Source organism: Syngnathoides biaculeatus, chromosome 8 (assembly GCF_019802595.1).
Source record: "Syngnathoides biaculeatus isolate LvHL_M chromosome 8, ASM1980259v1, whole genome shotgun sequence".
NCBI lineage: Eukaryota > Metazoa > Chordata > Actinopteri > Syngnathiformes > Syngnathidae > Syngnathoides > Syngnathoides biaculeatus.
The window spans coordinates 12,028,462-12,053,601 of record NC_084647.1 but is presented as its reverse complement, the minus strand read 5'-3'; the positions used below and the strand labels follow the sequence as shown (position 1 = coordinate 12,053,601).

The following is a 25,140-nucleotide window of genomic DNA, read 5'->3' as shown; positions in this document are numbered from 1 at the left end:
TGACATCTTAGTGTATTACCAACAGTCACCTTGGAAACGGTGGTCCCAGCTCTTTTCAGGTCATTGACCAAGTCATGTCGTGTAGTCCTTGGCTGATTCCTCACCTTTCTAAGGATCATTGAGACCCCACGAGTTGATATCTTGCATGGCGCTCCACTCCGACTGAGATAGACCATCATGTTTAGCTTCTTCCATTTTCCAATGATTGCTCCAACAGTGGACCTTTTTTCACCACGCTGCTTGGCAATTTCTCCGTAGCCCTTTCCAGCCATGTGGAGTTTTTTGTCTTTGGTGACTTTGGACAGCTCTTTGGTCTTGGCCATGTTACAAGTTTGAGTCTTACTGATTGTATGGGGTGAACAAGTGTCTTTATGCAGCTAACAACCTCACACGGGTGCCTCTGATTCAGGATAATACATGGAGTGGAGGTGGACTAACAGGTCTTTAAGGGTCAGAATTCTAGCTGATAGACAGGTGTTCTCATACTTATTTGCAGCTGTATCACACAAATAAATCATTAAAAAAAATGATATATTGTGATTCCTAGATTTTTCTTTTTCGATGATCTCTCTAACAGTGGACATGCATCTACAATGAACATTTCAGACCCGTCCATGATTTCTAAGTCGGGGAACCTGCAATATAGCAGGGTGTTCAAATACATATTTTCGCCTCTGTATGTGGTGCAATTAATAATAATAAAAAAAAGAGGATAACATAAGTAAATGTCTGAATTTCTCCTGTCTTTTCAGGACATGAGAAAACATGTGATGATGACACTGCTGGATACGGAAAGATCATATGTGGAGTCACTACGCAGTCTCATTCAGGTAACACCCCCCCCCCCCCCCCCCGCCCAATCTTGTGTGCGTTGTTGTTCTTTGTGGTTTTTTTTTTTTTTTTTTTACTCTGACACACGCGTACTTCACCGAGGACATGAATTAAAAATGCAGGCACCAAAGGTATAATGTAATCCACTTCTATTCACCCATTCGCCCCCATCAGGCTAATCCGCTAACCTCATCACGTCTCACTATCATCAGCATTATCGCCACCCGTGCGCGGAAAGCCAATGAGCTTGTCTCATACCAACGCTTTCCAGATCTCTCGTATGGACGAGCTGAGTCTTGGGAAGTTTTGTTGACTTGCTTAAGGGCACTTTGACAACTACCGTATTTTCCGCACTATAGGTGTGCACCGAAAAGCCTTTAATTTTCTCAAAAGCCGACGGTGCGCCTTATAATCCGGTGCGCCTTATATGTGGATCAATATTGAGCCTTTAGTGCAGCGCCATCTAATGGATGCATAATGTAACCCCAGCCTCTACTGTAGCATCTATTCTATGCGCCTTATAATCAGGTGCGCCTTATAGTGCGGAAAATACGGTAGTTATTTATTTTGTCTGCTGCAAAGTTGCTTTGTCGTGATTACGGTGGACGTTACCGGTTGTGATGTAGAAAACGTACATTACCGTCCATCCATTTTCTTTGCCGCTTATCCTCACAAGGGTCGCAGGGAGTGCTGGAGCCTATCCCAGCTGTCAACGGGCAGGAGACGGGGTTCACCCCTGAACTGGTCGCCAGCCAATCGCAGGGCCCATCAAGACAGACAATCACACCTATGGGCAATTTTAGAGTGTCCAATTAATGTTGTTGATGTTTTTGGGATGTGGGAGGAAACCAGAGTGCCCACCCGGAGAAAACCCACACAGGCACGGGGAGGACATGGAAACTCCACACAGGTGGGGCCGGGATCGAACCCGGGTACTCAGAACTGTGAGGCCAATGCTTTACCAGCTGATCCATCGTGCCGCCCGTACATCACCACTCAGTAAAAATGAAAAATAAAACTCGAATAATAACAAATAATGCGCACATTTAATCAGTTAGATGCTCACTGAGCTAAACTCTCACAACCTTTTACTTCCCCACACACAAAAAAATGATCTAATCATGGATTAAAAGAAGAACCCCTTATGTATTAGTGGGCTGACTCAGCATCTTGTCTAAGTATTTTGCGCATATTTGTAGATTCACAAGTCCTCCTAGTTGAAAATCACACTTGAAGAAAATACCGTCACCTTTAAACGACACACACAATCATCTCAGGAGCGATGTTCTCTCACCCCCTCCAATTGCAGCCGCATTTACTGACACGTGGCTCTCAAACGAATCATAACCTGACATCAAAATCGATGCCGTCGTCTTTCCACACGTTCGTTTTCGTCCGTCGCCTTACACAACTTCCCCGCCCGCAGCTAATCAACCTTAACCTGACATCACAGGTGCACTTCGCTCCCTCTCACGAGTGCGAACGGCAGAAAGCGAGCCGTGAAGTCCGCACGTCACTCGCGGTCGCCCTGCGACGACCGCTCGAGATTATGTCATCTTTTCTGAGAAGCCTCTTTACATGTGTCCGCGTTGACGCCCGCATTGCTGTACTGGTCCTTGGTCGGCCGACTTGCGTGGTCGTACAATCGTGTGCGGCATCCTAGTGATAAAATCCTGCTGTGTTCCCATGGCGACACAGGGAAAGTGTTACCACAGTGACCGCAAAGTGAAGCTGTAGACCCCCGGAGGACGACATGCTGCTTTGAGACGGTCGGCTCAGACTGGGGGTCTTCTTTAAGATTGCTGTAAACATCCATCCATTTTCTTAGCCGCTTATCCTCACAAGGGTCACGGGGAGTGTTGGAGACTATCCCAGCTGTCAACGGGCAGGAGGCGGGGTACACCCTCAACTGGTTGCCAGCCAATCGCAGGGCACATTGAGACAGACAACAGCCGCACTCACAATCACACCTAGGGGCAATTTAGAGTGTCCAATTAATGTTGCATGTTTTTGGGATGGGGGAGGAAACCGAAGTGCCACGCAGGCATGGGGAGATCATGCAAACTCCACAAAGGCGGGTCTGGGATTGAACCCGGGAATGCAGAACTGTGAGGCCAATGATTTCCAGCTGATCCACTGTGCCGCAAACATCTGTGTAAACATGTACATATAATGTATGTACATCTAGACGCTTAGAGTTCCATTTTTTAAAACTCAAGCAGATGAAATGGCGAAGCACGTGCCAACATTTTAATGTTTAAGAATGAAGAAAATCTAAAAGAAAGAATTTTAACCTTACTGACTGGTCGACTTGACAATGCTGTACAGAGCACGATGCCGACTCGTCGTTAATCATATTTTTTTTTGTAACTAGGGAGGAGGCTGAGCCGCTCGCAGCGACCGACGAGTGCACCGAACCACCGCCATTCATTTAAATTGCCATCTATTTATGAATGTGCAGCCTTGGCAAGTGAGGGAGAACCAGTCAGGGGCGTTAAAAAAAAAAAAGAAAGCTGACTAAAAGGATTTTGAGCATAACTTGGGGCCTTCGCTATCAGGGGGGAGCGGAAAATTATTCCATCGCACATAAACAGCTTTGGAATTATTTGCAAACTGTACCACCACCTAAAATCTGAAGTCAAGCAACTTGCCACATGCTTTTTTACATTTATCGCTTATTGACTCGGTATATTGACATAAAGTCATAATATACAACTTAATTTTAAATGTCAAAGTATAACAAGTGGAAGAAGCTAAACAAGATGGCCATTTTTGCTCATTTGCCTAAAGAAACACCAAAATCATGTAACAATTTCTTCTTTTAAATGAGCGCCTGAATAAAGGGAGCGAGACTCCATCCTCGCCGGAAGCTTCCCCGAGTCATCAAATGATCAATATGAGCTCCGAGGCTCGCTTACGTAACACACTGCGTGCCAGTTAATAAAAGAAATTGAAAAATGACTATTCTACCTCCGTCTTTGACTCCCCCAGTTGTGCTGGAACTCATCATTTGAATCATTTATGATGCTATCATATTTTGTCAAATAGTTGCCTCCGTATGGAAGTAAATTAGCGCCACCGGGATTTGAATTTGAAATGCCACAGAAAACAGGATTTGAATTTGAAATGTAAAGTCATCACATTTTCAGACACTTCGGCAAACCTCTCGCCTCAGCTGGATGCCCCCCATCCCTTTTATTAAAAATGAATAAATACAGATGAGCAAGAATTTACTCTCAAGACAAATCAGTCCATAATATTTGAACTGCAAACAGAAACATCCACCAAACCGAATTCTTATAGCAGTGGAGCAGGTTTAAACGTAAATAACGTAACTTTGCTAACTGAGTATTGTAATTCCCGGCCTACAGAGTCTACCTAATTGTATGCTTCACCCAGTACATTTGTAAAGGAAATACCATTTGATACATACATAGGCCGCAGCTGTGTAAAAGCCGCACAAGATATTTACAAAGAAAGACGGTACACAGAAAGAGTTTAACGCCGCGCTAACACTAGTTCTCACGCTAGCGCTAACAAGGCCGGTAAACATCACTTCCTCGGCACATATATTCCAGCGGTGTCATTCTTACCTTTTCCACTCGAGGGCTCCCTTTCGGCCGTTAATTAGACGCATCACTACATAAATCAGAGGGTTGAAAGCGTGCTAAAAAAGTCGCAGCTTACAGGCTGGAAATTACGGTAACTACTGCTTCACCACATACACATATGAACTTGTAATTTGACACTTTCCACCCAAAAAAAAAAAAAAAAAAACAGCCGTGGCAGGTAGACAGTAGCAACATGGTAGCACAGCACTAACGGGGCCGGTTTGGAAAAAAAAAAAAAGCAAAATCACTGAAATATGGTAGTAACACAGCAGCAACACGCGAGTGCGGCGTTAGCAGGACCGGTTTAAAACAAAACAAAAAAAAACAAAACAGTAAAACGGTAAAAATCACTGAGACACAGCAGCAAGAGGCTAGCATGGCTCTCATGCTACTGCGGCACTCATGCTAGTGCGGCGCTAAGAGACCCGGTTAAAAAAATATATATAATGGTAAAAATCCCCGAGACACAGCACAATATGTTAGCACACCGCTAACGCTAGCTCAGCGCTAACAAGGCCGGTTAAAAAACAGACATACCGGTAAAAGCCACTTCCTCAACACATTGATTCTACCGTCTCCCTCTTAACCTTTCCCGCGAGAGTGCCCCCTTTCGGCCGTTAGAAAACATGCACAAATTAGCCACATCACTGCATAAACCGCAGGGTTGAAAGCGTTTGGAAAAAAGTCACGACTTGTAGGCCGGAAATTACGGTACTCACAAGTGGCGGTGGTGTGATGGTTGGGGGGGACAGCCGACTGCAGCATTTTTGTTTGGACAAGATCATTTTCTCATCTAATTAATCTTTAAATGTCTCAATAGTGAGCGAGTGTTACGTAATGTCGTTTTTAAAAGTAGGTCACCAGTGTGCCATGCTAGGGGCTATGCTCGTTTGATGAAATATAAATGAAAGGTACGCTGTGAACGTCCGTCCCAGCCCCCCTAACAGCCCCCCCCACGTCGGTGTTTGAAAGATAAAGAGACGGACTACACACACACACACACACATACAGGACGTGAGCGAGTTGACCACTTTCAAGTCCATTTCACATGCCCATTTTCTGCAACGTTTCTCTTTCCAGCGGCGCTCCGATGACATTTTTTTTTTGTTGTCCTTTGATCCCGTGTTTGTCATTTCTTTGTATGGATGTTCAAATTTGTCATGAAAAAATGTTGGTAGTGTTCTTTTTAGTTGTACACAGTAGTACAATTTTTAGTTGTAGGACAGTATTAGAGTGTAAAATGAAAAAAAAAAATCACAAATCATTGTTTGATTTTCGAACCTCGACTGAAGTGTTTTATTAACCATGGCGTGTGCGAAGTTTCGAAAATGTCCCGTGTTAAAGTCGATAGACTTACTCCAGTCTGTGCCTCCTCCTCCTCCACTTTTCCCTCGCAGGGCTACATGCGTCCTCTCAAACAGCCCGACGGGGGCTCCATCGTGGACCCGCTGCTGGTGGACGAGATGTTCTACCAAATCCCCGAGATCCTGGAGCACCACGAGCGCTTCCTGGAACAGGTGGACGGCTGCGTCAACCGGTGGCACGACAGGCAGACTGTTGGAGACCTCCTCATCCAATCGGTGAGTTTCACGGCGTTTGTGATTTGCCTTGTTGTCATGGAGACGGCGGTGGTGGTGACCGCATCTGCCTCATAGTCAAGAGTTTCTGAGTTTGAAACTCAGGCCTTGTTCGCTGGAGTCTTTGTCCCATCCATTCGTCCATTTTCTTTGCCGCTTTTCCTCACGAGGGTCGCGGGGAGTGCCGGAGCATAACTCAGCTGTCAAAGGGCAGGGGGCGGGGTACACCCTGGAATGGTTGCCGCCCAATCGCAGGGCAAATTGAGACAGACAGCCGCACTCACCATCCCACCGAGGGGCAATTCAGAGCGTCTAATTAATGTTGCATGTTTTGGGGATGTGGGAGGAAACCGGAGTGCCCTCCCGGAGAAAACCCACGTAGGCACACGGAGAACATGCAAACGCCACAAAGGCAGGGCCGCCATTGAACCCGGGATCTCAGAACTGTGAGGACAACGCCTTACCAGCTGAGCCACCGTGCCACCGTCTTCGTCCCATTTCTTACCAACTACCAAGAAGCTTGAACTACCAAGGGGTTTATTTTGAAAGGTGTGGTGGGACATCGAGAAATATAAGGGTGGGAGGGGGGCTGCCAATGAGAAATGTCGATCCGTTTTTTTACTCATTGAATGCCGCCTGGCACTGACGGGGGTCGTCACTATTTTTCGATCCAATAATTACTGTACTGTGGGGGTCACATGGTGAACAAACTTACTGTATGTGCAAAAATTACAGCGTAGAGCAGTGATTCCCAAGCGTGGGATTGTGCCGGCTCCCTCTAGTGGTACTTGAAAGCTTCAAATTGCAGTTTATTACAGCGCTTTCAACTCCCACCTGTATGTTTTTTTTGTGGGGGTCATTGAGTAGTTTTTTTAAGTATAATTTATTTTTTCCACACTTTTATATACAAACAAAGAGAAAGAAAGAGAAGAAAAAAACAAATGAGAAAACAATACAATTAATTTACATTAATTAACAATGGGATAATAATATCTTATAATCTTCTAATAATTCCTTTATAAATGACAGAATTGGAGGGTTTCTCTCATCTCCAATTATCTGATCTACTAAGTAAGTAAGTAAGTAAGTAAGTAGATCTAGTTTAGTACTTTTATTCAGTACACCTCACTTGCATTTAGCTTTTCATTATATTACATTTGTATTTAATCATTTGGAAAATTGTACCTAAATAAATGTTTTGAAGCTTAAACATCTATCTATCTATCTATCTATCTATCTGTCTGTCTGTCGTCTGTCTGTCTGTCTGTCTGTCTGTCTGTCTATCTGTCTGTCTGTCTATCTGTCTGTCTGTCTGTCTGTCTGTCTGTCTGTCGTCTGTCTGTCTGTCTGTCTGTCTGTCTGTCTGTCTGTCTGTCTGTCTGTCTATCTCTTGTTTAGAACCTAAAACATTTATTTTGGTGCAATACATTTGATTTGCATCAGTAGGTACAGCTTTTTTTTTCTATACTTGAGCATAATAGTAACTACTTTTTTTTTTAAAGGAAATAAAACCACCTCATTTTTGTGGAACGACAAGCTGCTGTATTTTAATGTTTGTCAGTATGAACTTCGGTAATTATTTTTAAGGTAGTATTGGGGTGAAAGGCTTTACAAATGGTCATAAGCAGTTATTTCGCAGAATATTGTGCACACTGAATTTTGGAGTCGTTTACAGAACTATAAGCCAACGCCGAGCGGGCCGCCGTCACTATGAAGCCATCGCAACGTTGTCAAGTTTTGAAAATGCTGTTTTATGAAAGTGAAATGATTGCCATAATTAGTTGGGATGCTGTAATTTAAATGTGACTAGAGTTTGTCTGTTTCTGCGGCATTTTTTTTTTTTGGGCTGGATGTTAAAGCCGCAGCCATCTGAAAAGTGAGAGGGACATGTTGCCCCCATAAATTATCCTTCTGACGTAAGCACATTTGCGGGCCCTTCTCGGAACAGCACCAACACGCTCTGGATCTGCGTAGCGTCAGTGCGTGCCTCGTTGGCGCAGTAGGCAGCGCGTCACTCTCATAATCTGAAGGTCGTGAGTTCGAGCCTCACACGGGGCAGCTGCTTTTTTTCTTTTAAATACAGTAATTCTCCCTCTCTCGCACTCTCTTGCTCTCCCCATTGTGGCGAGAAAGGTCAGGTTTATTTATGTGTCTTTAAGTGTTTATGTATGTGGAGAGAACATCTTGTCACTCTTAGAGTGACAAAATGAAAAGGACAAGAAAATTTATTTACAACACCCCCCCCCCACAAATTCATAATTTTCTTGTCGTTCACAACAGGCAGCACAAATGGATCACATGATTGTTTTCAAGTGTATGTTATTTTCTACACTTTTATCCTCTTTTTCTTTTACCCCAGTTCTCCAAAGAGACTCTGGCCAATACGTATTCGGCCTACATTGACAACTTTTTGAATGCCAAAGATGCTGTGAGAATTGCGAAGGAGGCCAAGCCGGCTTTTCACAAGTTTCTGGAGGTCAGTGAATAATTAAAAGCCCAGAGAAATGTTATTGTTGTTACTATTATTTAAGCCTTTCCTGTAAAACCCATGAAGTGACCCTGTAATCCTGATGTCGTACATGCTGGCGAGTTCTTGCTCAGATGTCAAAATTACGTATTTTCATAGCTAATAGTTTACATAAAGGACGTTTTCAACTAGAAGGGGTTTTATCAGAATTTTCATTTAAGAGACAAAACCATTACAGCAACTTTTCTCAGCATGCCAGAACACAAATGTTACAGAAATAGATAAATAGAGCTCATTCATGCCGGCCCACCAAGTTAAAAATGTAAATATGTTTAGGCGTCTGCCGCGAGGTGTTTCCTCATGTCCCTGCTCTTGGAATTTTTAAAGCAAAATATGCGCGAGAACAAAGAGAAGCAGGCCCTGGGTGACCTGATGATCAAGCCGGTCCAGAGGATCCCTCGATACGAGCTTCTGGTCAAGGTGAATTGCCGCATGAGGTCATCCCTACGGCACGTAATAACGTTGTCTGTTTAGCTAAGTCTGTTGTGGGTAATGTGTTGTAGGACCTTCTGAAGCACACCCCTGATGACCACCCGGACCACTCCTTCCTGTTGGACGCCCAAAGGGACATCAAGCGGCTGGCGGAGAAGATTAATAAAGGACGTCGCTCTGCCGAGGAGGCGGAGAGGGAGGCCAGGGTCATCCAGGAAATTGAGGCGCACATAGAAGGAGTTGAACATGTGAGATCCTTTTTGAGAGAAAAATGAAAGAGGTTTATTTTCAAAGTGTTTCAGTATGTGGCATAATGTTATCTCCATAAACGTTGACCAACATATTTATTTGTCATTTTTACCAAAATCTTGGGTTAATGGGGTTGATTAAACTTGTTTTCCTTTTGGTTTGTCCCGTCATCTTTTTTCATCTAACCCTTTCTCGTGCATCTTCCTCTCTTAACACCCACTGTCCTCATGTCCTCCCTCACAACACCAACTGCCTTCTTGGACTGTGTTGTCATGCACAAATTTAGTTTATAATAAAACCAATTGAACATCATGTCCTCGTCTTGGAGTCCTGCATTTGGGTCCACCCGTGCACCGTTGGTTCATGCCACATCCAATGTTGGCTGTCCCTCTAATGAACTCATTTCTAATCTTATCCAACCTGCTCACATCAATATCTCATTTCTGCCACCTGCAATTTTGCTTCCTGTTGCTTTTTCAGAGCCGCCGTCTCTAAGCCGTACATCATGGCCGGCCTCACCACTGTTTTATAAACTTTGCCCTTCATCCTAGAGACTCTTCTGTCACATAGAACACCAGACACCTTCCGCCAACTGTCCCACCCCGCTTGGACCTGTTTCTTCACTTTCTTACCACACTCGCCATTGCACTGTATTGCTGACCCCAAGTATTTGAAGTCGTCCAGATGCAGTACCACAGTTCCTCTCTTGGTACTCTGTCATAGGCTTTCTTTAGGCCTACAGAGACGCAATTTAGCTCCTTCTGACCTTCTCTGTACTTTTCCACGAGCATCCTCCAGTCAAATAATGCATCTGTGGTACTCTTTCTCGGCATGAAACCATACTGTTGCTCACAGATACTTACTTCCATCCTGAGTCTAGCCTGCATTGTGTGGCTCATCATCTTTATTCCCCTGTAGTTTCCACAGTTCTGGGAACTAGTACACGTTTCCTCCATTCTTCTGGCATCTTCTCTCCTGCTAGTACTGTATTGAATATGTTAGTCAAAAACTCCACAGCCACCTCTCCAAATTGCTTCCCTACCTCCATTGGTATGTCATCTAGACCGACTGTCTTTCCATTTTTCATTCTGTTCAATGCCTTTCTAACTTCCCCCTCACTAATCATTGGCACTTCCTGGTCATTCACGGTTGCCTCTTCTACTCTACCTTCGCTCCCATTTTCTTAATTCATTAACTTCTCAAAGTACTTTTCCTTCTACTTACCACACAATGGGGTTGATTAAACTGTAGTTTACCAACTCCCCTACTAGTTAGCACAAGTATATACGGTCAGTGTCTGCCATCACTGTAGTAGAATGCATTTTTAAAAAAAATCATGTGTGTCTATTGCTGTCTTCTGGATGCATTATAACATCATAAAGATATGTTTTGGAACATATAATGGTGTGTTTTAAAAGAAATTCTCCATGGCGCCTTAACCTTCATAGAACCTCCATATTTGTTTTCCCCCCAATGAAATGTGACAACGTGGCACATTGGATCAATTAATTTTTATTTCTTTCTAGATTTTGAATCCCCAGAGGAAGTTTATCAGGCAGGAGATGGTGATGGAAGCGGTAAGAATGGCCTTAAAGTAATCATTCACACATTTTATTTTTATTCTGGGAAGAATGCTGCGTACGTAAGCCGAGTGATGGAATGGAAGAAGTGATTCAGCAAAATGTCTCATCTTGCATTATTTTTGCAAAGCTTGACATTTTCATGCAAGCTCGTTTTATTATTCCTGCAGAAGACGGTTGGCGGGAAGAAGGACCGCTCCCTTTTTCTCTTCAGCGATCTGATCATCTGCACTACACTCAAAAGGAAGTCTGGATCACTGAGACGCAGCTCCATGAGCCTGTATGACTTCAAATGCACACCCACGACTGGATCATATGCAGGAAAACCAACTTTCTCATAGGCCATACAATCCCAATTTGGATCAACACAGAATGATTATAAGATTGTAATGTTAACAATCAAGAACTTGCATTATTCACTGAGAAATTGGTTCAAAAGATGAAGATTTCTTACAGTGTAAAAAAATAAAAATCCACTTAAAAAATAAAAATAAAATTAGATCACTCCTTTATTTTGAATTATACCAAATTCAAAATTGGTTCTTGGCGTGTTACCTACATAAACTTAAAAAAAAAAAAGCCATACTTAATTTGAAAATGTGTTTTCTTTTGTTTCTTCACGCGAACACAAATTCTGGCAAGAGCAGACTCTGCCCTCTAGTGGTCAGTTGTCATATTACCATCAATGCGGGGTTAGCAAATTTGTACTGCATTTCCTCAAATTGTATGTAGTACATATTGTGCTACCTTATGTATCCCACACTTGAAAATATTGTAGGGTGAATCATCCACTTGAATGTACATTTTTTTTTCTTCCTCCGGAAACGAGAACTGGTCGACGTGTTTGAGTAGACATCGTTACCATGACAGCGCCGAAGAGCTGTAAAACTTGACATTTTGGTAGGAATGCAAAGGCAACGTGTTTTTGCGCATATTCCCTGTTGTAAGGTTCTAAACACTTGAACATAAATGAGCGAAGAACATGTACGTCAAGTTATATCATATTCCAGGCTCGCTGGGCTTCCCTAAAAAGCAGAGAGAAGAAAATTTCTCCCAAAAAACAAATAATTATAATCCGAGACATTAATCAATAAATAAAACGTGATTATTATTGTACTTTTTTTACATTTTTGCAAAAGTGTAACGTTTGAAAATTCATGTCTAAAAATAATAATGTAGCATTTGATGTAGAATTTCTATACTGGTGTGTTAACCATAACAAATTTATTAATTAATTAGCAAAGCTGTTGTTGCATAAACCTTAAATTGGAGAGTGCTCTAAAAAAATTAAGTACAATATTTTTTGAATTTAGGACAGTTTGTCTGTTTTTTGCGATATGAGGCAGTATTATTATAAAATGCCTTTATGCATCCCCATTCAGAATTTATTTGATGCCTGTGTGCTCTTGTAGACCGCTATACAAAGAATTGCAGCATGACTTGTGATGATTTAAGTGTCTGGTATCCATTTTTGTCTCTTGACATGTCTTTTTTGCTGCTGTTTTATCTCTCAGGTACTCCGCCACTAGTGTAATCGATACTTCCAGCAAGTACAAGTTTCTGTGGAAGCTTCCTCTGGAGGATGTGGAAGTGGTGAAAAGTAAGACGCAAGTCACTTGACTTCAAGATTTATTATCAAAAATTGAAACAACAAAACAACCATGCCACTGACATTTTTCTTTCTTTTATCATATTCCTCTCCCCACCCCCACCCAACCCCCTCTGCTGCCTCAGGTTCGACTCAATCAACAAACAAGGAAAACGTCCAAAAAACAATCAGTCGACTGGATGAGGATTTGAGCACACTGGGTCAGATCAGTAAATTGTCGGAGTCCCTCAGCTTGCCGCATCAGGTACCGTGTGCATGCATCCACACGCGCACTTCCACCCGTCCGTCCATTTTCTGTACCACTTATCCTCACAAGGGTCGCAGGCTCGCTGGCATTGATCTCAGCTCACAATGGGCGAGAGGCAGAACTGGCACATACACTGTGTAAATAACCATTTCATAACCATCACGCCTACATACAATTTTGTCTTCAGTTAATCTGCCACGTATGTTTTTGGGATGGGGAATTTCCAAAGAAAACCCACGCAGGGACGGGGAGAACGTGCAAAACTCTCCAGGGGCCGGGTGAGGCTGGATTTGAACCCAGGTTCTTAGATACAGAAGATACAAAGAAGCTGATACAGTGAAGAAAATAAGTATTTGAACAGTTTTCTGGGCTGTCGCTGAGAAACACAGAGTTTCAGCTCCCTCCAAAGATTTTTTTATTGGGTTTAGGTCTGGAGACTGGCTAGGTAACGGCAGAACCTTGATATGCTTCTTACGGGGCCATTCCTTGGTTTTCCTGGCTGTGTGCTTCGGGTCATTGTCATGTTGAAAGACCCAGCCACGACCCATCTTCAATGGTCTGATTTCCCCAAAATCTCACAATACATGGCTGCGGTCAACCTCTCCTTCATACAGTGCAGTCATCCTGTCCCATGTGCAAAAAAAAAAACACCCCCAAAGCAGGATGCTACCACCCCCATGCTTTACAGTTGGGATGGTGTTCTTGGGATGGAATTCATCATTTGTCTTCCTCCAAACACCGTTAGTTAAGTCCCCTCTGACCTCAAAACCTTCTCCATGACTCCTCTCTATCATCCAAATGGTCATTGGCAAACTTAAGACGAGCCTTGACATGTGCTGGTTTAACCTTCCGTGCCATGCATGATTTCAAACCATGACGTCTTCGTGTATTACCAAGAGTCACCTTGCAAACAGTGGTCCCAGCTCTTTTCAGGTCATTGACTAAGTCCTGTCGTGTGGTTCTGGGCTTATTCCTCACCTTTCTAAGGATCATTCAGACCCCACGACGTGATATCTCGTATGGGGGTTTAATGATTGCTCCAACAGTGAACCCGTTTTTCACCAATTTCTCCGTAGCCCTTTCCAGCCATGTGGAGTTGTACAATTTTGTCTCTGGTGTCTTTGGACAGCTCTTTGGTTTTGGCTGTGTTACAAGTTTGAGTCTTGCTGATGGTATGGGGTCGACAGGTGTCTTTTTGTAGCCAACGACCTCACACAGGTGCATCTGATTCAGGATAGAGTGGAGGTGGACTTTTAAAGGTGGACTAACAGGTCTTTGACGGTCAGAATTGCAGCTGATAGAAAGGTGTTGAAATACTTATTTGCAGCTGCATCACACAGAAAAAAAACTCATACATTGTGACGTTGAAAATTTCCGACCCCTCCATGATTTCTAAGCGGGAAAACTTGCAATATAGCAGGGTGTTCAAATACTTATTTTCTTCGCTGTATGCTAACCAGCCGGTCAGCGTGCGGCCTTTCACCCATTACCCTGTTTTATTTTTTTAATCTGTCCTTTTTCTTATCCCTTCTTATCTCCCCCCCCTAGTCCCTAGATGAGGTGATCAAGGATTTGATGGCCTCTGTGCACAGGGAGCTGTCAGAGAAGCAGTCTTTGGCCTTCAGTATGACCTTTCTACCCACCAAGCTGGAGTTCACCAGCGTGTCGGCCGAGAGTAGCTTTGTCTTCGAGTTCACGTCTCCCGACATTCGCTCCAACTTCGAGCAGGCGTTTGAGGAAGCAAAGAAGAAGCTGGGTCAGTCAGACAAAGCTTTTTCGTGATAGAGATGTGGCGCGGTGTTTGGAAGAATAATTGTCCTCCATTGTGATTTGTCTCGATTGTTTAGCTGTGATTAAGGACCAATGGGACCCAGAATTCCTAAAGGCTATTCCCATTATGAAGACACGCAGTGGAATGCAGGTGAATGTGGAACAAAATGACTGTTTAAAGAATAATCGATGTCATGTCCTCAACAAGTCATGCCTATAATTTTGCCGTATTTTCGGGGTTTGTACCTAGTTTTCGTGCGCGTCTCCGAGTCACACCTGCCCTGACAATGGCTGTGAAGTGTGGGTGTGTAACAGTGATGGATATGTTGGACAGGTAAGCAGCATAAGCTGACATGACTCTGAACCTGGTTTCACGATACCGGTGCGGCGCCGTATTTATCATCTGCTCTGCTTGGATCTCGACAGTGCTGTGATGTTTCTTCATTAGGTTTGTCTGCTGAACATCAAGGATGAGCCCACGGTGGAGGCCTGCATTGCTGTCTGCTCAGCCAGGATCATCTGTATTGCTGCTGTACCGGGACTGAAGGGGAGGTCAGTAGGAAACATATTACACGCATTGTATTATTATTATTATTATTATTATCGCCCGGCTTACATCGCCACTTTATTTTGGATATCCTATACATTTCATACCATGAATTCATCTTTTCTATCACAGGGACCGTGGACCTGAAGCTGCCATTCCGCCTACAACAACTGACCACACTCAACAACAGTTACATATTTCTATCTCACATTCCTCTCTGGAACTGACCGAGCAACCGACAGGTAACTGGAAAAAAAGTCTTCCTTGATTCGTTTCTAATATATTTCTGCCTTTATATCATAGCAAGAAGGTGAGCATGCCTCTATAGGCATGTGATGAACCCTAAAGAACTAAAAACATCCAAATCCTCTTTTAAATATGTGACCGCACGGGTTCTCTAGGGTTAAATTTATTGCTAGCCATAGCTGTTTAATCTAACTCAGCTTGTAGATCTTGTGTAGGACAACAGGAAACAACTGATCTGCACAGTCTTAAGATGAACTTTTGGTGGGGGTGGCGGGTGGGGGGATAAGATCTTCCAGTCGCAGTCTGCAATTGGCCGCACAGTAATTTACATTTGCGCAGGGGACTGCTATGAATCACGGAAAACCCATAAAGCACCGATAATTCCTCCATTTCGGGGAAAGGGTGCGGTTCTTGGATGTAATCGAAAGCTTAGGGATGGGTGAATTTGCAATTCCTAAAAGGACTGGCGACACGGTGGATCAGCTGGGAAAGCGTTTGCCTCACAGTTCTGAGGTCCTGGGTTTAATCCCGGACCCGCCTGTGTGGAGTTTGCATGTTCTCCCCCGTGCCTGCGTGGGTTTTCTCCGGGCACTCCAGTTTCCTCCCACATCCCTAAAACATGCAACATTAATTGGACACTCTAAATTGCCCCTAGGTGTGATTGTGAGTGCGGCTGTTTGTCTCTATGTGCCCTGCGAATGCCTGGGAACCAGTTCAGGGTGTACCCCGCCTCCTGCCCGTTGACAGCTGGGATCGACTCCAGCACTCCCCACGACCCTCATAAGGATAAGCGGCAAAGAAAATGGACGGATGGATAAAGGGACTTTTTAGAAGTGATTTCATTGCTGATCACGGCAAGTGTCAGATCTGCTGGTTTCCTTCAGGACCGGGTGCTGAGCTGGTCCCTTTTGACAGTGACGACACAGACGACGACGACTCACCGAGCCCTTCATCCACTCTACAGAGTCAAGCCAGCCACTCTACCATCTCCTCCAGCTATGGCAGTGAGTTAATCCACACTTGTGGGACACATACAGACAGAAGTATCGGGACACGTGGACATTACGCCAACAGGAAGGGAAAATGTAATTAACATGGTTTCACAACTGTACCATAATAGTTTACCTGTGCTGGGAAAGATTTACATTTTATCTCAACATAACCGACAAGAACATTTGTGAGGGCAGATGCTGCAGATAATGTTTGGACTATTCTTCGAGTTCATTCTTAATACAGCCGGTTTTGATGGGTAGTTTTGTAGCTTTAAGAATATCTTCGGAAAAGATAGAGCCGTGACAGGGGGCCGCCTCTCTGCCCACCTCTGAGACGCATATGGGAAAAACAATGCCTTATAAAAAAAAAATGTAGGGAGATGAAGAAAGAAAGACACAATGTGTCCTTGAGAGAAAAGGGAGGTTGAAAATGGAAAAGAGTTTTCTGACACAACTCGGGTTATTTACGTCATTGCAATGCTGTCGCATGCAGTCCTAGATAAATGTTACATACTGTATCAACAAATTAAGCTAATAAGTACATTTGGATAAGCCTCACAAGAACAAAGGACTACTGAAGTAAATAAACTATTCGATAACACAGTAAAAGAGTATAGAGACTATATTTTGTCATTATGCCAGAACAGGGTCAGGTCAAGTTTTTCAATATCAAACATGTTTGAGGACTGCAGTTTAAGACGTGATTGATGAAATTATGAAGTGATGTATTTGAAATATTACAACAGCGTTCCCCAACCATTATTGGGCCAAGGTACGTTTTACAGCACATCAACAAACGAAGCCGTAACAAAATGTATATTCGGTGCTATGTAATGAAATAATGAGCTTTCTCCATTTACTGACAAATTGACTTATTCAGTGGGAAATATTTTTTGTGTGTGTATTATATGCCTTTTATTGTAAATGTGCATTCCTTTCTCAAGGGGTCCACAAACAAAATAATTACAATGATACAATCGTAATTATTATTTTGTATGAATGGGAACAAGTTAATTAAACCTTCTGTGCAATCTAGTGGAAGCTTCATCAAAATTTCTGGCAGAATGATACATCACATGGATAGATATAGATTATTGTAAATATATTGGTAAGATTGGATGATGTCCTCTGGAAAACCTGACAACACCCTCGATTTCCCCCCCGTTAAAGTTGAAGAGGCTCCGTGCTCCAAAGACTTGGCCACCGAGACCACCAGCAGTGAGGAAGAACAGGACTTCTCAGTGACGAGCTCATATTCGGCTCCGGGGATGCTGGCCGTGAGCGGAGGAGGTCGAGCCAACACGGAGAGCCCCATGGACGGCCGCGCCATGCGCCGCTCCTCGCGGGGTTCTTTCACCCGAGCCAGTTTGGAAGACTTGCTCAGTATTGACCCAGAAGCCTACCAGAGCTCTGTGTGGCTCGGGACAGAAGATGGATGGTGTGTGGTTGAATAATGGCCGTAAATACTTTGATTAGGGCAAATTGTGTCACCTAATAATCGATAATCCTTTTCATCATGGCAGTATCCACGTGTACCAGTCCTCGGATAACATCCGCAACCGCAAAAACAGCATGAAGATGCAACACGCGGCTTCCATCTTGTGTATATTGTAAGTCTATCACTACTGAATTTCTGTATATCGTACGTTAAATTTGCTTTGAAAAATGATCTTTCTGTCGCTACTCTCACTGCTACCTGATATATCTCTGCATAATTTACAAAAGCACATCACTGTATTCCTCCTGCTGTTTTCCGTAGATATTTGGACAACAAAGTGTTTGTGTCATTGGCGAATGGTGAGGTGATCGTCTATCAGAGGCAAGCAGGTAATCTGACACTAGACAAAATGTGTGGCTATTACAAGTAATAATAATAACAATCGTGTTTATAATCAGTGTTTTTCTTATTCTACTTGTGTCACAAAATTTCAACTCACTGCTTTACAATAAACATTTTAAAACCATGTTAAAAGATGATATAAAGCGCATGTGCAAGGTTTATTTAGATATTCTAATATAAACTTGTAATTACTAAACACATTGAATGAAAAAATGTGTGCACAATACAGACACAATATGCATAATATATTCATATGAGTTTGTTACCCTCTGCTGGTAATATGCTTCACAGTTTTGAGATGTAATTGGCAATAGCTGTAATCTAGTGTTTGAAACAGACAGGAAGACCAACTTTAAATGAGGAGTACTAAAATTATCTACCTTGTAGGTTCTTACCCATTAAAGCCGTTTGTGTGAGGGGAATGGACTTAAAAATGTGTTACAGAAGGCATGTCTCGAGGATCTAAAATGGGACTGATGTGTTCTTGTGTGCTCTTGTTATACCGCCGAGAAGAGGTCTGATCACTGTCACTTTTCTAATCTACAGGAAGTTTCTGGGACTCTCAGTCTTCTCAGACATTAGTTCTTGGCACTCCAAGCAGTCCCGTCACCAAAATGGTTCCAGTCGGGGGAAAATTGTGGTGTGGCTCCCAGAACAGAATCTTAATCATTAACTCAACTACACTGGCGCAGGAGGTAAGCTTGAGATGGATAGTGATGCGATTCAGAGAGAGACTGATGTAGAACCGGTCTCTGTCGCTACACCAGCATTCCTTCCAGGTGGGAACCGATAGCAGCCGGTGCGTGACGTGCATGGTGGTGTACGGGCAGGGTGTGTGGTTGGCCCTGCAGGGCAGTGCACATGTTAAGCTGTACCATGCTCAAACGTGGGAGAGCTTGACGGAGGTTGATGTGGCGCCAGCTGTTCACAAGATGCTTGCAGGTAAGGTGGAGCTGCATGGATTAATCAATGAGCAAATGAATCAATAATGACTTCATACAACAGTAAACATTAATAATGATGTTTTAAATAAATGTGACTGATGGAGCCTTGTGAAGGGTACAAGCCAGTGCAAAGTGTAGGCCAGACCCAAACCCAGATTGGATCAGGAAGGGAAACTTTAAAACTTTGGCAAATAAATAGGAGTGTTCATTCAAAGAATTCCGTACCGGATTGGTCGTGGTCCACGTTAACAACTGCAGGGGGCGGGTAGAAATTCAAATACTGTGGGTCGAAGACAAAGTAGAGGTGGAAAGCCGGTTCGTTGGAAGAAAGAGAAGGGGAAAGTATAGAGTGTAGAATTGAATGCGGGGACTTTGAATGTTTAGACTTTGACAGGAAAAGCTTGGGATGATGATTGACATGATGATTAGGAGAAAGGTTGATATGTTGTGTGTCAAGAAGGAGCTACATTCTGTCTTTGTAGATCTAGGCAAAGGCGATGACAGAGTACCCAGAGAAGAACTGTGGTAATGCATGCAGGAATCTAGAGTGACAGAGAAGTGTGTTGGAAGAGTACAGGACGTTTATGAGGACACTAGAACAGTGGTGAGGTGTGCTGTAAGTGCCTTGAGCCCCTTTGTATTTGCTGTAGTAACAGCTGAGGTTAGACCGGAATCTCTGTGGACCATGATGTTCACAGATGACATTTTGACCGGCAGAGAACGAGGGAGCAGGTGGAGGAACAATTAGAAAGATGGAGGCATGCAACTGGAAAGGAGAGGAATGAAGATTAGTCAAAGTAAAACAAGAATGAGAGGGGTGGAGGGGGAAGAGATAGCGAGGGTGGATAATAAAATAATATCCTATTTTTTTTATAAAGGGATGGAAACTTTAAAATAGACCTTTTCGATACGATTAATTGAAAAAATAAGCGACAGATCATTAAAATGATCATCAGTTGCAGCTTCCACATTCCGTTGATAATCTTGTTTGTCCCATTGCAGGTGCAGATGCAATCATCAGACAGCACAAAGCCGCTTGCCTGAGAATCACAGCACTGCTGGCCTGCAAGGATCTCTTGTGGATCGGCACCAGTGCAGGTACACATCAAAACGTAACGTCGTTTCCATTCGTAAGGATGTTTTATCATTTGAGTTGAAATGATCAGCATTGGGAGAAGTGCAATCTAATCAAGACTGACACAAGCTTTTAAACTGTTGGTATCATTTCCCATCTCTATTTACAGTATTTTTGTTTACTACTAATTAGTTTATTTTTACTTGCAGGGGTAGTCCTCACTTTGGTGATCCCAGCAGCGAGTTCTGGAACAGGCACGTGTGCGGTGAAAAGCCCTCTAGTTCCAATGGGCTCCGCCCACGGACACACAGGTCATGTTCGATTCCTGACGACAGTCGAGCTACCAGAAGGTTTGGGGATGAACTTCCCTTCCCCGACATTGGACCCCACAGGTATATATAATTGTGACGGCTGAAAATGGTACAAAGTTGAAGTGTCAATAATTACAATACTTTTGCATTATTGAATGGCCCTTATGCACCTATTATGCAACCTCATAAGAATTTCTGAGAAAGGTCATATGAGACGTTTCTGCTGTTAATATGTTACAAGCAACTGGGAAGCACTACGACTGGAAAATAACCACTTCCCTTAACCTTGTGTTCTGTATTAGGTATATTCAATAGTTCAGTGATTGTACTTTCAGAGTTCAAAATGGGATCATACGTTTTTCATCTTTTCAAAAATGAGGAGATAGCCATCAGCAACCATTGCACTTTGCTGATGTGCTCAGTTTATGTTTTCATGCCAAAGGAAAGTTAACGTGGGACCTTGCACTGTGTGTAGACGGAAGTGTTGGGCTTGGTGCTTCAAGTCCATCGTCTAGAGCTAAACAAATTTCAACTTCCGTAATTTCCAGACTATAAGCCGCGACTTTTGTCCCACGATTTCAACCTTGCGGCTTATGCAACGATCTGGCTAATTTATAAAAAAAAAAATTCTAACGGCGCTCGAGCAGAAAAGGTAAGAGTGAGACAGGTGGGTCGAGCAAGACGCAAGTTTAATGTAACTTCGCGCTTTGTGCATGATTAAAATTAGCATGAACAGACCCTCATCATGGAAAATGCAAGAAGAAATGCAAATGATGCAGCTTTCAAGTTATAAGTAATCGAGCTGCCCGATAAAGAAGGAAACAAGTGCTGCTGCACGTAAACTTGGCATAACTGAATCGATGGTGAGACACCGGAAACGGCAGCGGGAAGAACTGGAGCAATGAAAAAAGACGAAAAAAGGTGTCAGTGGTAATAAGGCTTATAATCAGGTGGGTCTTATAGTCCAGAAATCACGGTATGTCTACAACAAAGGTCCACAAATTATATTTTTATCTGACTGCCTCCAACTGACCAGAATCAAAGGTAGAAGGCATGAAAACCCTTAGCATGTTATCGACTTTAAAACTAACATGATGGAAGCGTTAAGGCCCGTCTTTGTATTATCTATTTGTTGAGAACTAAATACTGTGAAAGTTCCAAGTCGTGAGAGACATTTTATTTGGATGTCTCATTTTCCAAGGCAAACAGTCACAGGGTGGCGCCATCGTTGACGGACACCTTCAAAGGCACGATTCCGCTCGCCGCCGATCGTCCACCCACCTGCCTCCAAAGACCAATCAACTTGTCATATCGGGCGGCGACGGCTATGAGGACTTCAGACTGAACAATAGCAGTGAGACTATTGGACGGGATGACAGCACCAACCACCTTTTGGTATGGAGGGTCTGAGACGATCGAGCCCATTCTGGACGAAAAGACCCAAAGTCCCTCTTGCTGCATACACGTGCTCCAAGCTGCGTGTATGTTGGCATTGTTTTTGTTCCCTGCTCGGCTCCATCGGTCTTTTTGTGCACTATTGATATGATGATTAGGTTCACTGGAACCCCTAGTTTTGTGGATTATTCCAGGATGAGGCGGACAACATGAAGTGGCATTTTTTCCCCCCCAGTATGGCATATTAAATAGCCATAAAACAGAAGTCTAAAAGAGACAGAAGAGACAGAGGTGGGTTCACTGACAATTCTAAATTGTCCATAGGTGTGCACGTGAGTGTGAATGTTTGTCTATGTGTACCCTGCGATGATTAGCAGAGAAGTTCCGCATTGAAGTAAGCGTCCCAAAGACTGATGGGCCCCGGAGCTCTGATCGGTGCCATCGTATCATCAGCCGACAGCCAGAATCCAATGTTTAAAGAACATTTTGAAAGGTTGGATCCGAGCGCGTTCACACTATGTTCGGAAGGTGTGTAACCACTATTTGTGCATATTTGAAATCCATCACCTCCAATTAATTCCCTGATTTACTAGGAATTTATTGGTGGATGTACATATGTTTGTGTTTTCCACAAATAGTCATAATCTGTTCAATGTTTAAAGAGAACACAAATGAGTAATTAATGTGTCTTTACGGGCAAAAAAGTGCATTGCCATGACTATGCCAAAGCCTTCTATGTTTTAGTTTGAATGATTAGAAGATTTATTTTGACAGCATTATCTGCCGGGAAGACAGATCAGCACATAGACTGCTGATTTCTTTAGCAGGGCAAGTTGATATACCAAGTAGCAGATGAAGATAGTGATGTACAGTATTTATGCTTTTGACTTCAACTTCTTCTGGATAGCACTTAATTGATAGAAGATGTAGCGTCCACCTTTTCTTTGTGAGTTGGGGTACGAGGAGGTCACAGTGTCAATTCCAGGGCATGCGCATCGAGTTCATGCACCCACGCAGTGCAAGGAAAAACAGAAGCCTCCAGAAAATTTCAGATTTTCAGACACTTACCGCCATGTTTCCTCACACTTGCCCAATCTGAAGATGTTAAGGGTACGATTGCAAATATGTGTCTGCCAGCTTTGCAAAAAAGAAAAAAATGCTAACGCATAAACATATTTGTTTTGTTGTGTGGCATTAATGTGATTAATTTTCACCTGCAGCCATTTTAGTCTTTAGTGTGCTACTGTATATGCTGAGTAGGTCAGCAGGACAAGCGCTTAAGCGCCCGCACGTGCCTTCAGAAGGTTAGAAGTTAAGCCATTGTACACATTTACGCACGCACGCACACAGATGTCAGTGGAAGTGAAGGACAGGTGAATGTCTCCTTACGCACAGCGTAGCCTGAGGATTTGGGGTTTAGCGCTGATCGGTTTGGATCGCTCCAAGCCGAGAAAGCGCACCATCAGCCATCTGGGCTCTTCATCCCGTGCATCAGCATTAGGTCAATACTGAGCTAACGCGTTAAGTGGATTAAACTGACCATTGTGATATCTGCTTCGTACTTAAATGAGCTGACGTTGAATAGCACCTGTCTTAGCGTTTCCCGAATGTTTTTCTGTTTTCTGGATGCAGATTACTTCCAGTTGCAATCATTATGTGGTAGACCGCATGAGATATTTGAATAGGGGGGAAAAAAAATCGTTTTGAAGGGGAATTTTTTTTTTTTACCACTCTGCGCTCACTAATATAAACTGATCAGCCTTATCATTTGTTCATTTATCCAGCCTGTCTGAAGGTAATGTTTAGTTTTGATCAACACTGTGGCTGTCAATGTACCAACATTAAAAAAAAAGGTTTTTGTCCAGATTAACATCAAATGAAAGAAATTCTTCCCTATAATGTTGAGACACAAGCCCAATAAGATGATTTCAGAAAATGCCAAGTGGTTAAAAGTTATCAATGAATGTTGTTTACTGACAAAATGCCACCTCAGTGAAATTGCTGTACAGTATACTCATGCTGGCTGTACAGGTACAGAGGAACATCATGCTGTGTTTTGTGTTTATGCAAAAAAAAAAAAAAAAAAGACATTCTTGCAGCATCTATGTGCAATCTGTGCATTATTGCAGTATTTTACAATTTTACTGAGTTGATCACTTAAAAAAAAAAACCTTCACATCATGTCAGTCATTACAACAAATTCCTAAAATAATTAAAGTCCATGTCTTCATTGTTAGTTCATTCAAAATCAATTTTCCTCAATTGTTTGCCTAATGGGTATCTCTATATTTCCTCAGGCAATAGGCAAGGCACGTTTCATTCGTAACTGAAGTTGACCTCCATGATACTCAAAAAAGAAAGGCTTTATCCGGTCCATGAATCCCTTGAAAGTCATTTAGCTTGTATTTATCGCCTCATGCCTGATGTGGGCATTCTTTACTGTTGTAAATATTAGTACAAATGGCCTTTTTTTTCTGTAAATAATGCACCCGAGGTCTTCAATTGTCAATATGAATCTAATGGCATATTTTTTTATATATTTGTGTAAAGCTTTTTGTTCGCATTTTAATTATTTTCCCCTCCTTCCGGCCTGCCTGCCAGCACCACATTTAAATTATACCCAGCATCTCTCCAAAACAAAGACTCGATGGCCTCTGATGTGACCAAACAAACGATCTGTGCCATTTGTGTTGTTGCTGGTAGACCAGTTTCACTCTTAAACGTGTTTTCAATGTGATTGACGTCTCCAAGGGGTAAATGATCGCTGCAGGTGCAACTGCTCGACACCTTGTAGTTGTCAGATATCACTTCCTGTGTTTACCGGTCATGTTTTGTCAATGTTGGTTCATACTTGTAATTAAAAACATTCACTGGTGCCACTCTGTGACTCTTTTTGGGCCACCAATGTATAACAGAATGAAGTGAAAGAATTTAAAGGGAAATGCCGGTGGTTTGGACTAACAATGTATCCAATAGGTCATGTAATATGTACTCTATCTTGATAATGTGATGTTAAAACCTCTCTCATTTAATAGTGTTTTGAGAAGATTTTTATCGACAATTACAAATTTTCAGGTGGGCCACCATTTTCGCGAGTCACATAACCTATGTGACACGGAGTCTGACGAACCATCCGAATATTCAACATTATTTACAGCCGCAGGTTCAAATCTGTATGGACGTATTCCTCCGTCTTCCGATACTGCTATTTCTTCATCAGATGACGATAAATCCGAGACATCGGCACTCGGCATGAATGGTGTCCCATGTAATCGAGCGTTTGGAACGGCACGTAACACGTCACATCCGCCCACGTAGGTCATGTGACTCGCGAAAATGGCGGCGCACCTGAAAATT

At 42.9% G+C, this 25,140-nt stretch overlaps 1 protein-coding gene and 1 non-coding gene across 3 annotated transcripts in view; both read left to right on the top strand.

Moving 5' to 3' along the window:
• Window positions 1-24,658, top strand: part of LOC133504494 (rho guanine nucleotide exchange factor 17-like) — a 63,648-nt gene extending 38,990 nt beyond the window's left edge. The window contains exons 2-25 of one of the 2 annotated variants that reach the window (XR_009795979.1): window positions 753-830; window positions 5,840-6,022; window positions 8,379-8,495; window positions 8,874-8,966; window positions 9,050-9,226; window positions 10,754-10,804; window positions 10,978-11,087; window positions 12,322-12,407; window positions 12,542-12,660; window positions 14,212-14,419; window positions 14,511-14,584; window positions 14,684-14,767; window positions 14,882-14,985; window positions 15,113-15,222; window positions 16,111-16,230; window positions 17,389-17,656; window positions 17,742-17,828; window positions 17,978-18,045; window positions 18,605-18,753; window positions 18,826-19,000; window positions 20,005-20,100; window positions 20,287-20,469; window positions 21,590-22,074; window positions 22,158-24,658. Coding sequence is in view for 1 of the 2 variants with exons in the window: in XM_061826775.1 (XP_061682759.1) it covers window positions 753-830; window positions 5,840-6,022; window positions 8,379-8,495; window positions 8,874-8,966; window positions 9,050-9,226; window positions 10,754-10,804; window positions 10,978-11,087; window positions 12,322-12,407; window positions 12,542-12,660; window positions 14,212-14,419; window positions 14,511-14,584; window positions 14,684-14,767; window positions 14,882-14,985; window positions 15,113-15,222; window positions 16,111-16,230; window positions 17,389-17,656; window positions 17,742-17,828; window positions 17,978-18,045; window positions 18,605-18,753; window positions 18,826-19,000; window positions 20,005-20,100; window positions 20,287-20,469; window positions 21,590-21,798 (2,949 nt within the window). In the remaining variant the exon portion in view is untranslated. Of the gene's footprint in view, window positions 1-752; window positions 831-5,839; window positions 6,023-8,378; window positions 8,496-8,873; window positions 8,967-9,049; window positions 9,227-10,753; window positions 10,805-10,977; window positions 11,088-12,321; window positions 12,408-12,541; window positions 12,661-14,211; window positions 14,420-14,510; window positions 14,585-14,683; window positions 14,768-14,881; window positions 14,986-15,112; window positions 15,223-16,110; window positions 16,231-17,388; window positions 17,657-17,741; window positions 17,829-17,977; window positions 18,046-18,604; window positions 18,754-18,825; window positions 19,001-20,004; window positions 20,101-20,286; window positions 20,470-21,589 lie in introns of both variants that reach the window. The other variant, XM_061826775.1, reaches the window with a different exon arrangement.
• On the top strand, window positions 8,005-8,077 carry trnam-cau (transfer RNA methionine (anticodon CAU)). The gene has a single exon. It is a non-coding gene; the product is annotated as a tRNA-Met (tRNA).
• Window positions 24,659-25,140: the final 482 nt, after the last annotated feature.